Here is a 15,758-nt window from a genome sequence, read left to right on the forward strand (position 1 = left end):
GCCATTAGAAGATTTTAAACAGTAATCCGGCCAAGGAAAAGAAATGTTACAGATCATTCTATTTTGCATTCTTGTAATTCCAAACAACATGAGCTTGAGAATGGGGATGAGAGAAAGACTCTATTGGACCATTGGAGAAGTGACCATCACCAAGTTATGATCTGAGGTGCCTAGAGGATCACTCACTTCAACTGTGTATTTAGAATGGTTGTTTGTGAGAAAAATATCAAGTGTATTTGCTGTGTGGTTAGAATTGTCTTGTATTCTAGTAGGTAAACAAACAATCTATGTGTGGTCATTAGTATTAGCATTAGCATTAGCATTAGCATTAGTAGAGGCATTTGATGCAAGAAAGCAAGCTTATGCAGCATCAGCCAAAAAAAAAAAAAAAAGTAACATAAATAAATAAAAATAACCACTTCCACTTCACCCCTCTGTTCGTTCGAAATACCTGTCCAGCTGAGCCTTAAACTTATTTAGGCTATCAACTTCCACGACGAGGGATGGAAGTCTGTTCCACCCACCAACCACCCGCTGGCTAAAGGCAAATTTCCGCACATCTATCCTACATCTGTCTTTCCTCAATTTGAATTTATGCCCTCTCAGGTGATTTTTCTGAGCTAGAGGAAGAATCCCATCAGCATTGAGCATGCTCAAACCATTCAAGGCTTTGTACACCTCTATCAGATCACCCCGCTGGTGCCTAGTTTCCAGACACTGTAATTTGCAAAACTTAAGCCTTTCTTCGTAAGAGAACCCCTTTGTCCCATTCACCAATCTAGTTGCCCTTCTCTGTACTCGTTCCAGCAGCTCTACATCCTTCCTGAAATGAGGCCTCCAGGCCTGTATACAGTACTCTAGGTGTGGCCTGACCATTGCCTTATACAAGGGAATAATCACCTCCTTATCCCTGCTAGAAAAATTCCTATATATCATTGACAATACACCATGAGCTACTCTTGCAGCTCGTCTGCACTGCTCAGAGAACTTCATATCTGCCTGCACCACCACCCCCAGGTCCCTTTCATTCCCTACCACTGTCAGTGTAGTACCACAGAGTTGATACGTTGCTCTGGGGTTGCTGTTTCCCATATGTAGTACTTTACATTTGTCAATGTTAAACTTCATTTGCCACCTCGAAGCCCATCTGCTCAACCTTTCCAAATCCTGTTGCAGCAGCAGTGTCAGTAGTGTCCTTGACAACCCTGCCAACCTTCGTATCGTCTGCAAACTTGGACATTAAGCCTGATATACCATCATCAATATCATTTATAAATACAGAAAACAATAAAGGCCCCAATACTGAACCCTGAGGGACTCCACTAATAACATTAGTCCACGATGAGCAGTGTCCATTGATTACCACTCTCTGTCTTCTCCCCCTCAACCACCCCTTTATCCATAGCAGCAACTTGCCTCCAGTAATTGCAAATGCATCAGCATCTTGAATTGGTGGGGTCCGTTTGACTAGAAAATGGAAGCCAGCTGGAGTTATTATTATTATTAGCCATATGGTGCAAGGAAGCCCGAGGCTTATGCTGCACCAGCCAAAAAAAAATTGAGAGAGAGAGAGAGAGAGAGAAGTAGAAGGGAATCACTAAGAAAGAGAAGAATGATGATATCCGGTTCAGGACCCTGGGTGTGCCAAGCTCATACTCACCAGATGTAAGCTCCAGGGGGTAGCTGTGAACATTAAAACCACTAAGGAAAATTACCTCACTGTTAGAAAAGTTGGACTGGAGAAAGTTAAGTTTCAAAGAGTTCCAAGTGATTAGCAGAGTTCTGAGAATGATAAAGACAACAGCTGAATTTGAAAGAATGTGGTAGAGATATTTTAAGCTAGAGAAGATCAAAAAGAGGAGATTCCAAATTATTAAGTCTCTGATAGGGAATATCAGAGCAAGCTTACACATAGGTGAAAGGAATCATACAGTGAATAATTAGGACAGCTGAGATGAGCAGGGGTTGAGTCAACTGATAATTGAGATATTGTCAGAAAAAGTATGCAGGGTTTGGCAGACTGTAAGTGGAAATGGACTTCATTGGGATTGGAACCAAGACATATATTTTTGAAATGAACAGGGAAGTGTTTGGGAGGTTTATATCTTTTTGGAGATAAGTTTGTTCAATTTGTTTGATAATTCATGATATATTCAGTAGTACAAAAAGGAGGGGAGGAGATGTATTGAAGTAATGAAATTGTTGGATATGGCATATACTCAGCAAGAATATACCAGTTCTTTGACATAATAGGACCTCAACAATGTCCTCTCCCCTTACACAGACTGCTCGGACCCTCTCCAGTCATTATCTGGTAGAGTAGAAGTAGCGAGATAATTGGAAATCTAAGTATATGATGGCAGAATTATTTTTTTCCATCCAGTTCCTTTGCTGTTGCTGTGTTACAGTGTCCAGTCAGATTGATTAGGCATGATCCCCTGCTTAACAAATACATGCTGTGACTGCAGTCTTCCTGTCTGGATGGTCCTGCATTACTTCTATAAGTATTGACTTCATTATTTTCCCTGTAATTATGTAATATACATATGTCAAAGTATCATGTCTGTAATTACTCATATCATTCTTTCATCTCTCTGTGTGAATTGGGATGATATTTATCTTCAATTTCCAATCATTGAATCCTTTACCCATGATTATGAACAAAGGTTTGCTTGCATCTTTTGCTGACTTCCTTAGTATAATTGGATAGATGGCATCCATCACAGGTGCTTTTTTTTTTTTCTTTTTTTTTGTTTAGCTGCAACAGTTTCTCTTCCACTGTCTTCCCCATAATCACAGGATCATTCAGCTCCCTGTTAGAATTTGATACACTTTTGCATCTCCCATCCCTATACCATTCCTCACGTGTGAATTCAGATGGAAAATGCTTATTAGGTTTGTCAGCAACCTGAGCAGAATATAAACAGTTAAAAACAGTGAGATCAAGTGGGCCAATATGATTCAACCCTCTTCCTTCTACTGTTAACATTAGTAAATAAATCTTTTATCTGCTTTTGTCTCCGCTTTTGTTTATATTTTTTGCCTGAGACCCCTTGTAATCTGCCTTAGCTTGCCTCTTTTCTGACTTAATTGCTGACTAGTTTATATATACTGTTAACTTCTGTATCACCTGATAATTTATGTTGTCTGCCAAAATTTTCGTCTGTCGATGATAGTTGAAAAGCCTAGTAGCTTCTACGATTTCTTTCCCAAATGGTTCCCATTTAGAATTTGCCATTGTAATACTCGTTTGTTTCCACTGTGGAGAATTTATAAACTGTCTTAGATCACTGTAGTCACCTTTCCAAAAGCAAAATCTTTTCCCTTGACAGCAGTTACATCTTTCAATGAATTCTACATCAATGCACTGTGATCACTGTCACCCAGTGGGTCTTTCATGTGCAGATTCTTAATGTATGAAGGGTCAGCTAAAGATAAAGCGAAATTACTAGCATACTACTTTTCTTTTAACTCTTGTATATATAATCTTAATAACCCACTTACTATTTTCAGTGTCTTATGTGGTCTTCTGCCAAAAGAATATCTGAGGAATTCTGAATAGTCCTGATGCCAAGAAAGCTCCAGATACTTATGACGTGTTTCTGGGTCTTCCCCGTTCTATTGTCATCTTTTCACACTTTTTTTTTTTTTTCTCTTCACTGGTGTTTTTCCTTCTGCTTGAAAATTTGCTCACATTCATCAACCATTTCCTAAAAATGGTGCCAAATCCCTCCATCCAATTATCACCTCATGCACTTGCCTCTACTCTTTCCAGAATAATGGAGAAATTTACTAACCACAAAGTCTTAAATTATCTCAAACTTTCCATTTGATCAATTGTTATCAGTTTGGATTCCATCAGTGTTGATGCACTGGTGATATATTGGCTTTTGTTATCCACCTTTGGTCAAATTAAATAGAAACGTTTGGTGAAACTCATGCAATTGCTGTTGTCATTTTTAAAGATTTTGATGCTGTTTGGCCTAATAGTCTTCTAGAAAAGCATCCATCTTATAGATTGCCGACTGTTTTTTGCAATTGGGTATTCAGTTTTCTCTCTGACCTCTCGCTGCAGGTCATAGTACACGACTCTCTGTCTTCTAACTTTTCCAGTAATGCTGTTGTTCCCCGATCAGCTCTTTCTCCCACTCTTTTCCTCTTGTATAATATTGATGTTTTTTGGGGGGTCATATAAATCTTTAGGTAATTCTCCAATGGGGCAGTGATAACCTGATTAATTTCAGTCCTTCTAAACTGAGTGCTGTCTTATTTCTCACAAAAGGAGTCTCTGCTCTTTTGCTGTCAGTGATATTTGTCTTCTAAAGAATTACTCACTCTGTCTATACAAATCTGCTCTATCCTGGAATATTTTTCCCATATCTGAGGGAAACCACTCTGATGCTTCTAGACTCTATTCTAAAAGAGGTTAATTAATGATCCATCTTTTACAAAGTCTCTCTGCTCTGTCTCATAGATGCTCTCTCTCTCTCTCTCTCTCTCTCTCTCTCTCTCTCTCTCTCTCTCTCCTGGAAGGCTTTTTCTATAAAAAAATTCCATGGGGCACTGTTCTTCTGAATTGGCATCTATAATTTCTATATGGGCCACAATCAGCCATCATCCATTTACTGTCCAACTTCACACCCATAGAGCCAGCTTTCTTTTTCCTAGTTTATCCCTTCAACTTCTGTTTTCTGGAACAACCATGCTTCACATGTGGCACCTCCATAGTCAGGTGGGCAGGAGCAGCAGTGCGTCGCACACACTTCTTGATTAGACCGGGGTTCGAGCCCGTGCCCACCAAATACAGAGGATGCGGAAAAGTCAGAGAATGACCACCGCATATCCCCGGAGCAATATGGCCTTAGTTGCTAATGCTCCTAAAAAAAAAACAAATAACAGTAATAACAAATAGCTTCGCATGTAATTCTGGAAAATTACAATTTACAGAAATTCAAGTGCAATATCAACAAGTATCTTCTGTTTTCTCAACCTTTAACTCACACAATGCTAAGTACTCTATGTTCTAATACCTTTTTGTTTGGGGTTTATATATAAAAAAAATGAAGGAATGCCACTGATAATCAAATAAAGAGTATTGCTTCAGTGTCTTCTTTGTTACCAGGATCTTGTGAAGATCTTACGTTACATCTGAGCCGTTTAACGGTTCGCTGAATTTCTGCCTGTTCTTTATCCATATTAGCTACCCGCTTTCTGTCACATTGATTTTCCACTTGCTCCATCATCATTGAGCTTATTCTCTGATTTGTTTGTAACCTTTCAGCATGTTTCTCTCAATATTTCTGTGCAGACTCCTGACAGTGGCATTTTCTCTTGGAATCGGTGATTGCCAATCTGGATTGTATCATTTTGTTAATTACTACATTAGGAAATCAAACATCACAGATTCCTGACACCTGTCAAAAAAGCAGTGATTGATATCTAATCAGGAAGTGACCTATGTAACTTTACCTGTGCATTTGTAGTGACAAAATTTCCCAGCCCACTCGTACCATGTGACCCACATCCCTCTTCTTCCATTGGCTACCCCATCACATGGTATTCTCAAGGTCTAATAAATATCACCAGGAGGAAAACTTTTTTAATGTTCAGAGAGATAAAAGTACTTAATGCTAAAAATCCTATGATTTAAAAGTCTTCTTCAAGGATCAACCATCAAAACCACAGGAAAGACAGCAAGAAGCAAGGCCTCTCTGACATTTTTATTTTTATTATTTTTTGTACCTTTTGTGGGTTTCTTCTGTAGTTCCAATTCCCATTATGCTAGCAACTCACTCAGTCTACCAACTTATATATCCATTATGGTCATTGGGCTCATTCTGCCAAAAATAGCAGTGTCCCATGGTCTATAAACCATATAAATATTGTTATACTCCTCTTCAATCTCTTATAAATACAAAAAATAAATAAAATAAAATAAAAAATAAATATATATATATATATGCATCTGCAACATACTGCTAATAATGATGAGGAACCCATTTTCTGCAAAAGCAGTAACGTGATTTATCTTTTAACCTGTCAAACCTGTAACATGAAATACATAGGACCTATACCTATACTGGTCTGAGACAGCTCTACACTCAGACATACAGCTTTTTAGATACATTGATGACTTGATAATTTTCAACTACTCAACTTTTAACAGGACTTTGCTGGTTTTTTACCCGCAGAATTGACTCTGGATAAAACAAATAATAATGAACTTTCAGCCAACTACCTAGACCTAGATATAAAAATCGACAACCCCCATACTACTATCAACATTTACAACAAAAGAGAAGCTTTTAGCTTCAAGGTAGTCAGTCTTACCTATTGGCATTCTAACATTTCTAAAAGAGTTCATGTAAGCATAATTCTTTCCCAGTGTATAAGAATTGCTGCAATATGCAATAGCATGTTTGTTTGTTTGTTATTTGGTTTTTAGGATCATTAGGAACTAAGACCATATTGCTCCGGGATATGTGGTGGTCATTCCCTGACCTTTCCACATCCTCCGTATTTGGTGGTCATGGGCTCGAACCCCAGTCTAATCAAGAAGCGTGTGTTATGCACTGCTGCTCCTGCCCCGGCTACAGAGGCGCCATGCAATAGCATCAGTCTTATTTTCATACAACATTAAAATACTCTACAATAAATTACTACATATATTCCCAGCTATAAATTCCCAGTTGCTTCCCTCTACCATCACTTCACAGAAGCATTTAATATTATTAAATTTAAAAATATTACAAACTACAACCCAGTTCTAACATCATGTCAGTAGACTAACCTCCTTTACATTCTGGTCAGTACATATTATATAGTTATCATATCATACACCCCCCCCCCCCCCCGACTCTGTTGTGTCTCACTGTGGAAAGCTCGATTGTCTTTTGACAGGGGTATTATGTTTTTTGTCTTGTCATCGTTTTTGTGTATCTTTATTTTTTTATTTTGTATCTCATTTTTTATCTTATTTATATTATTTTGATTTCTTTAACATTGCCACTATTGACATCCTCCGTATTTGGTGGTCATGGGCTCGAACCCCGGTCTAATCAAGAAGTGTGTGCTATGCACTGCTGCTCTTCCCTGCCTGGGTACGGAGACGCCCACTATTGACTTAAACACATGAGGCAGTTGTCCAGTCATTTGTCCAAGGACCATCTGTGGTACAGGCTTGCAACCCTGGACTGCCCGAGCACTACTTTATTCACCTCCATTTCAATTACTTTCTGCTGTTCTTTTTACTACATTTTATTTCTCGTGAGCAATTAGGCTTGCCGAAAGCAGTATCAAGATGCTATTTCTCTACTATCGTTATTTGTTTCTTCTATTTCAAAGTTTAGTGTCTTTTCCACACTACTTTGCTAGATTTTGTTTTTCCCTCTGCTGGCTTTTTGCGTTATCTGTTTAATTGCTCATTCCCCGTCACACAGGTACAGTTCTAGTTTACGATTTCACACTTCCCTCCCCACACACACACACACACACACACACACACACACACACACACACACACACACACACACACACACACTGACACATCAACTTCAACTGATACATATATACACTGCATGTGAACACTCAGCTCTGTCCTTCAATCACCATTGACTTTCAACGTCTTCTGGTCCATACAGACAGTAAGTTTTCTTGTTTCTGCTTCATCTCTTAGATTTTTTTGAGTTTACATTTCATTCTTCTCTTTCCACAGGATTTTATTTATCATTTTTATTTTTATTTTAAAGTTTATTTATTCTTTTATTCTTCCTTCTGGTCCCTGTCAGGTCAGCTGTGATGTATACGTATACCGTTTACGTGTACATCATAACAGAAACAGAGACCTGGCCTATCGTCGTGGCTCCTACAATTTTCGCTGCTGACCCTTTTGAAGAAGTAATTAAAATCCTAGGACCCACATCTTTAGGTTCTTACAATAATTATGCCCTGATTAATTGCATTTTATTTTTATTTCTGGTAAATTGATTTTTTACTTACAGTTAGTATTAGTAATTAGTATTAGTAACGGCCGCATGGTGCAAGAAAGCCTATGGCTTATGCTGCACCAGCCAAAAAAAAAAAAAAAATCCAAACAAAACAATGATAAAAACAAAAAATAAATAAATAAATAAATAAAATAAATAACTAAATAATAATAATTAATAAATAAAAAAATAAAATAAAAAATAAATAAAAAGGAAATTAAACCTATCATCCTATGCGCTTCCCTTACCCGAAAGTACTATCCAGATGACTTTTGAATTTCCCCAAACTGTCGGCCTCTACCACCCATGAAGGCAACTTATTCCAGTAATTTATAACTCGCTGGCTAAAATAAAACTTCCTGCAGTCCAATCTAAACATTTCCCCCCGTAACTTGAATTTATGTCCCCTAGTTCTAGCATCATTTATAATCTTGAAAATTTTGTCCTCATTCATTTTACTGATGCCTCTCAGAGCCTTAAACACCTCAATCAAATCTCCTCTAAGGTGTCTAGTTTCCAAACTCTGCAACCCACATATTCGAAGTCTTTCTTCATAAGGACGCCCTTTTGCCGATCTCACCAGGCGAGTTACCCTTCTTTGCACCCTTTCAAGAAGCTTGATGTCTTTTTTTAGGTGCGGTCTCCATACTTGTACACAGTATTCCAAGTGTGGTCTAACATAAGCCTTATATAATGGGATTATCACGTCCCTATCTCTACTTGCAAAAGTTCGATAGATCATCGATAGGACACCATGGGCCTTCCTTGCAACCTGTTTACAATGCTCAGAGAATTTCATGTCTGACCGTATCGTAACACCCAAGTCCCTTTCCTCCAGTACTGGGTTTAGTTGAACTCCACCAAGTGAATAAGTTATTTTGGGATTACTGTTTCCCAGGTGTAATACCTTACACTTTGTTGGATTAAAGCATAGCTGCCATTTTTCTGACCATTCCTGAAGTCTATCTAGGTCTCTCTGAAGAAGCTCAGCTTGACAGTGATCATTAACTTCTCTACCATCATCTGCAAATTTAGACATCGCGCCCTCTATCACTTCATCAATGTCATCAGTTTCTCCCTATTCTTCCATGGTTATTACACCTAATAGTTTAATTCCCCTACTTTATACACAAATATACTGATTTTTACCTTTTTGTCTATATATATATATATATATATATATATATAAAACTGTAATATTAAGTTTCAATAAAAAGAAATGAAAGTATGCCAGTAGCGTGGCAAACCAGTAGAGCAAAGAATTTAACATGCAAAATTAAGGATAGAGTAACATTATTAAATAATTTAGAAAATAGATTCCAAATTAAAGTAAAATTTGGCGGCACCCCCCAGATAAGTACCAGTTTCCAAAACATGGGAAATATCACTATATGTAAATATAACCAGCCAACAATACCAAAATTAAAATAGAGAAAAAAGTAGAACATACCATAATATCGAATTGAATAGAAGAGACTAACCATTATGTCCCATCTCGTCAGTGGACCACGGCGAGATGGGCCATAATGGTTAGGGAACCACTATATTTCAGATGCTACACAATCCATGCCGTGAAAGAATGATACAGAGATCAGACTGCTGGTATAATAGATTTGTACAACTGTAGTCCACACGTAGTGTAAAAATAATAGGACAGAGAAATAATACTCACATGGAGAAACCAAACTACTGAACAGACAAAGCAACTGCTGAAATATCTGGAAATAAATTAGTCTATAGAGGGCAACACGGATGCAGTGTTAGCAATTCATCACACTACTACCATGTAAATATAATTCTAATTAAATCCAAATGAATCGAAAATTAGACTGCAGAAATAAAAGCAAAATTAAGTGAAAATAAAAAATAAGGATAGTAGAGCAGACATCAGTGGTAGCAAAAATGCAAAAACCACAACACGTTGCTTGTATCTAACTGTAATATTAAGTTTCAATAAAAAGAAATGAAAGTATACTAGTAGCATGGCAAACCGGTAGAGCGAAGAATTTAATGTGCAAAATTAAGGATAGAGTAATGTTGGAGAAACATTATTAAATAATTTAGAAAATAGAGTCCAAATTAAAGGAAAATTTAGCTCCCCCCCAGATAAGCACTAGTTTCCGAAACACACGAAATATCACTATATGTAAATGTAACGAGCCAACAATACCGAAATTAAAATAGAGAAAAAAAGTAGAACATGCCGTAATATGGGATTGAATAGAAAAGACTATCCATTATGTCCCATCTCGAGATGGGACATAACCATAGTAGGTTTGCCACTCTGTTGGTATACTTTCATTTCTTTTTATTGAAACTTAATATTACAGTTAAATACAAGCAACATGTTGTGATTTTTGCTACCACTGATGTCTGCTCTACTATCCTTATTTTTTATTTTAACTTAATTTTTCTTTTATTTCTACAGTCTAATTTTCGATTCATTTGGATTTATTAGACTTATATATATAAAATCCTATAAAGTTAAATATATTTACTTGTGTATGTATTTTTACTAGTATGCTTCTTTAATATGAAATAAAAATTAATTTGTTAAAAACTTTAAAATTTTTCAGTGCCAATTCACAAGTCAGATGACATCAGGTAAGACATTTAATTTTCTACCTATATTATGTGTATCATCTACTTTATTTCTTTATGAATTTAGGATTACAGAATCATAATCTGTTTCATTTATCTGATCAAACTCTAAGGTGTGAATGCTGGGAAGTAAATTTTTCTAGCCTTGAATTTATGTTTTTTTGAAGTATTTATGTCACATTCACCAAATGCAAAGTTGAACATTTTATTCAGGATAATCATAAAGAAATAATAGCACTTCAGGGTTCAATATCTCTTTTTATCAATTGAGCCTAGACAAAATTTTGTAGTTAGGTTACTGATAAAATACCCTTGATTGAAAGCTCAAAAACCCACTTGAAATTTATCATCAACTGAATCATTCTTTTTAGTACTGATACTGCTACTCTATCTGTAGTATGATGCATTAACATGTGGTCATTGTGGGTCTCTTCAGTATCCTTTTAGTATCTTTTGTTATCATTCATACAACATGCATTTTGTTTTGTTATTTGCAAATGAACAGCAAAAGATAAACTCACTGAAACTACACATACAGTTTGTTTTAACTTTGTGTGTAGCATAGTAGTTTCTTGATGGTCTAGACCAATGGTCTCCAAAGTGGGTGTGCACACTCCTAGGGATGTGCGAGATGGTCCATGGTGTTGGCAAGATAATCCACAATAAATCAATATTTATTAATTATGAAAACTTTAGTTTTTCGAAACGTAATTGCAAATAAAAATTATAAATAAATATTTTTTAATACTTCAATATGCGGATTTGTTTGTTTGTGCGGCTTTATTTGGTCATGCCATTGATCATGTGCATTCAAGTACATTTTGTACTTGAACTTCAATTTAATTTTTTTTTGTATTTTTTTATTTGTGATCTTTTAAAATTATATGTGATTTTATCAATGTGATTTTAGATATAATGCCTTCCATGTAAATGATAAATAAATAAAAAAATATATTAAACTTATATATTTAATTTTTATTCCGGGGTGTGCACTAGTCCTTTTAAGTAAAATAAGAGTGCACGACCAAAAAAGTTTGGAGAGAGACCACTGGTCTAGACCAACTAAGAGGCACCTCCGTAGCCAGGTGGGCAGGAGCAGTAGTGCGTAGCACACGCTTCTTGATTAGACCGGGGTTCGAGCCCAGGACCACCAAATACGGAGGATGCGGAAAGGTCAGGGAATGACCACCGCATATCCCCTCAGCAATATGGCCTTAGTTGCTAATGCTCCTAAAAACCAAATATCAACAACAACAACCAACTAAGAAATGCTGTTCAAAGCTTAGAGCTAAAGAGATGCAGATGAACTAATGAGACATGTAGCAGAGAAGAAAAGTACATGGGAAGCCTATAAATTATCAGGTGATACAGAAGATTATGGTAGATATAAACTAATCTATCATAATTGTGCAGTCAGATATGAAGTTATCTGAACAGTGCAGACAGCTTGTAAGGGCAGCTCATGGGTTTTTGTCAGTGATATACAGGAATTTTGCTAGTAGTTATAAGCAAGTAATTAATCCATTTTATAAGGCAATGGTCAAGCCACATCTTGAGTACTGCATACAGACCTGGAGGCCTCATTTTGTGAAGGATGTAGAGCAGCTTTAAAGGCTATAGGAGAAGGGGCAACAGGATTCGTGAGGAGAACAAAGGAGTGCTCTTACCAAAAAAGGCTTCAGTTTTGTAAATGGTATCATCGGAAGACTAGGTACCTGCAAGGTGATGTGATTGAGGTGTTTAAAATTTTGAATGACTTGAGCAAACCCAGTTCTGATGGGATTCTTCCTCTTGCTCAGACTATGCACATGAGGGGGCATAAATTTAAATTCAGGAAGGATGGTTGCAGAAGAGATCTACAGAAGTTTGCCTTCAGCCAGCAGATGGTTGATTGCTGGAAGAAGCTTCCATCCATTGTGGAAGTGGAGAGTTAGAATAAATTCAAGGAAGAACTAGACATACTATTGGAAAGAATGGATAGATGAAGTGGATTTTTTTTTTTTTTTAATAAGCTCGCTTTCTTGCATCATTTGCAAGAAAGCAAGCTTATTACTGCTAATACCAATTATTGTTTGAATATTGCAGTTGTGAAAAAGAATGCTGCTGGGACAGAGGGTGATTTTTTTTTATTTTGATTCACTATCTTTAACCTGTTAGTACTAAGCTGTTTTCAATCCTCCTATTCTCATGGCCCAAATTATTTTTGACAAAAGTTGACTTTTCTGAAAATGTAAGACAAATTTGACAAAAAATAGATTATGAAGTTATTCAAATATGTGAGACATATTTTATTAACTTCAGAAATATATTACTGCTACTGTAGCACAAGAGGGTGGCTGAGTGGTTAAGACACCAGACCCTGCCAAGATGGCCTTCAGGGTTAAAAGTTGATATAAGCAGTGCTTTTTTTTGGGACGGTATGCAATGGTATGGTGTACCAACACCTTCTGTTGTTTCTGCTGAGTGAAGAAAATTTTCATATAGCGAACGGAGAGAATTGGTATAATTAACTTGGTGTGCACTGTTCGCATTTCTGGCCTTCAGGCAATTAGTGCTGCTGTGCAGATTAAGAAAGCTAAAGGGATTACCATTTTACAACTTAGTGGTACCTGATAAAACCTATCCAACCACCTGCCCCGCATAAAGAGAAGTTGCGCTCGTCAGCAGTGAGCAGATCAAGGGATATTCCCAATGGGCTCTGGTCCACCTTCTACTGCAGTTGCGTTCAAACTTTTCCCATACAGGAGCCATATTAAAAAAAATAATCAAAGTTCGATTTCTTTAGTGTGTTACATTTTCCATATCTTATTGCATGTAAAAGTAAAATTGAAAATATTTGAAAATTTTATTAAATGCAATACACAATTACATTTATTGAACAAAACATTTAATGAGAATTTTTTTTTGATAATTAACAAAATTTAAAATGCTGTTTTAGTTCACTTTCCAGGCAGGCCATAAGTTGAACACTGCTGTGAATCAACTGTAAGTACCCCGTTCGAGAATTGTGGAAGTGCGTTATCCACATTTTTTGTAAATTTTCCCTATCTCTATTTATATGGTCGCAGTACCTGAATATCCAAATCACACTGACATTTTGGACAGTTTCAAAAAAATAAAAAATTCAAATTTAAGAACTAGTGACAACATTGATGACGAGAGAAGGAAAATGAGGACAATGAACGTAGTAGTAGTAGTAGTAGTGGCACATGATGCAAGAAACAAGTGTAGGAGCTTATGCAGCATCAGCCAAAAAAAAAAAAAAAAAAAATCACACCATTCCCTCCAAATGCCTGTCCAGTTCCTCCTTAAATTTATTTAACCTATCAACTTCCACAACGACAGATGGAAGTTTGTTCCAGCAATTAACCACCCGCTGGCTAAAGGCAAATTTCCGCACATCTATTCTACATCTGTCCTTTCTTAATTTGAACTTATGTCCCCGTAGGTTCGTAATCTGAACAAGTGGAAGGATCCCATCCGAATTCAGCGTGCTCAACCCATTCAAGGCCTTATAGACCTCAATCAGATCACCGCACAGGTGCCTAGTCTCCAGCCACTGCAATTTGCAGAACTTAAGCCTCTCTTGGTAAGAGAATCCCTTCATTCCCCTCACCAATCGTGTTGCTCTTCTCTGTACACGCTCAAGCAAATCTACATCCTTCCTAAAATGAGGCCTCCAGACCTGTACGCAGTACTCAAGGCATGGCCTGACCATTGCGTTATACAGAGGGACAATCACCTCCTTTTCCCTGCTAGCAAAATTCCTATATATCATTGACAAAACCCCATGACCTGTTCTAGCAGCCTGTCTGCATTGCTCAGAAAACTTCATATCTGACTGCACAATTACTCCCAGGTCTTTTTAATTTTCTACCACCTTAAGTGTAGTACCACACAGTTGGTACGTTTCTCTGGGGTTACTTCTACCCATATGCAGTACTTTGCATTTGTCAAGGTTGAACTTCAGTTGCCACTTCTTAGCCCATCTGCCCAAATTATCTAGATCCTGTTGCAGTAGCACACTGCCATTACTGTCATTAACAACCCTGCCAACCTTTGTGTCATCTGCAAACTTCGACATTAAGCCTGATATACCTTCATCAATATCATTGATAAATACACAAAACAACAGTGGACCCAACACCGAACCCTGTGGGACTCCACTAATAACAATAGTCCACGAAGAGCAGCACCCATTGATTACCACCCTCTGTCTTCTCCCACTTAACCATCCTTTTATCCATTGTAGCAACTTACCCTTAATACCATTCTGCTCCAATTTGTACAGCAGTCTTGCATGCGCAACAATGTCAAAAGCTTTCCTGAAATCCAAGTATATGATATCAAAATTATTTTTTGCATCCAGTTCCTTTGTGACCACATCATAATAACCAATCAAATTTGTCAGACAAGACTTTCCCTTAACAAACCCATGCTGTGTTTGAATTATTGCTGCAGTCTTGTCTAGATGATCCTGCAATGCATCTTTAACCAGTGACTCCATTATTTTACCCGGAACAGAAGTTAAACTAACTGGTCTGTAATTACTCGTGTCACCCTTCGATCCACCTTTGTGAATTGGGGACACATTTGCACATCTCCAGTCCGTGGGAACCTCCCCTGAGTCCAAGGATGCTCTCATAATTATGGCTAAGGTTTTGCTTAGTTGCTTTGCCGCCTCCTTTAAAATAACTGGATAGATCCCATCCACCCCAGGTGCCTTTCTTATGTTTAACTTCAACAATTTCTCCTCCACTTTGCTCTCAGTTATTACAAAATCATTAAGCACACTGCTACAATTTGATAACCTTCTTCCATTTTCAAACTGTAATAATTCCTCACGTGTGAATGTAGATGCAAAATACTCATTCAGTTTGTTTGCTATCTGAGCAGGATCATCAACAGTCGAACCATCGATATCAAGTGGACCAATCATATTCATCCCCTTCCTTTTAGAGTTTATATAAGTAAAGAAATCCTTGCTGTTTTTCTTAGCATCTTTTGCCAAAGATTTCTCGTAATCCACCTTCGCCTGCCGAACCTCCTTTGTGACCTGATTACAGACTAGCTTATATCTGCCACAGGCTTCTGCGTCACCTGATAATTTATATGCATCCCATGCATTTTTCTTCTCTGTCACGAGTCTCATTAGTTCATTTGATAACCATT

At 37.2% G+C, this 15,758-nt stretch overlaps 1 protein-coding gene across 3 annotated transcripts in view; it reads left to right on the plus strand.

Annotated features, from left to right (window-relative positions):
* The window catches only part of LOC150085722 (roundabout homolog 1-like), a 1,418,757-nt gene that overhangs the window by 1,053,180 nt on the left and 349,819 nt on the right, over positions 1 to 15,758 (plus strand). For all 3 annotated transcript variants that reach the window (XM_090374199.1, XM_090374201.1, XM_090374202.1), the window contains exon 17: positions 10,562 to 10,589. In XM_090374199.1, coding sequence (XP_090230325.1) covers positions 10,562 to 10,589 — 28 coding nt within the window. The remainder of the gene's footprint in view (positions 1 to 10,561; positions 10,590 to 15,758) is intronic.

This window comes from Mastigoproctus giganteus, chromosome 5 (assembly GCF_048544385.1).
Source record: "Mastigoproctus giganteus isolate SK-2022 chromosome 5, ASM4854438v1, whole genome shotgun sequence".
Taxonomy (NCBI): Eukaryota; Metazoa; Arthropoda; class Arachnida; order Uropygi; family Thelyphonidae; genus Mastigoproctus; species Mastigoproctus giganteus.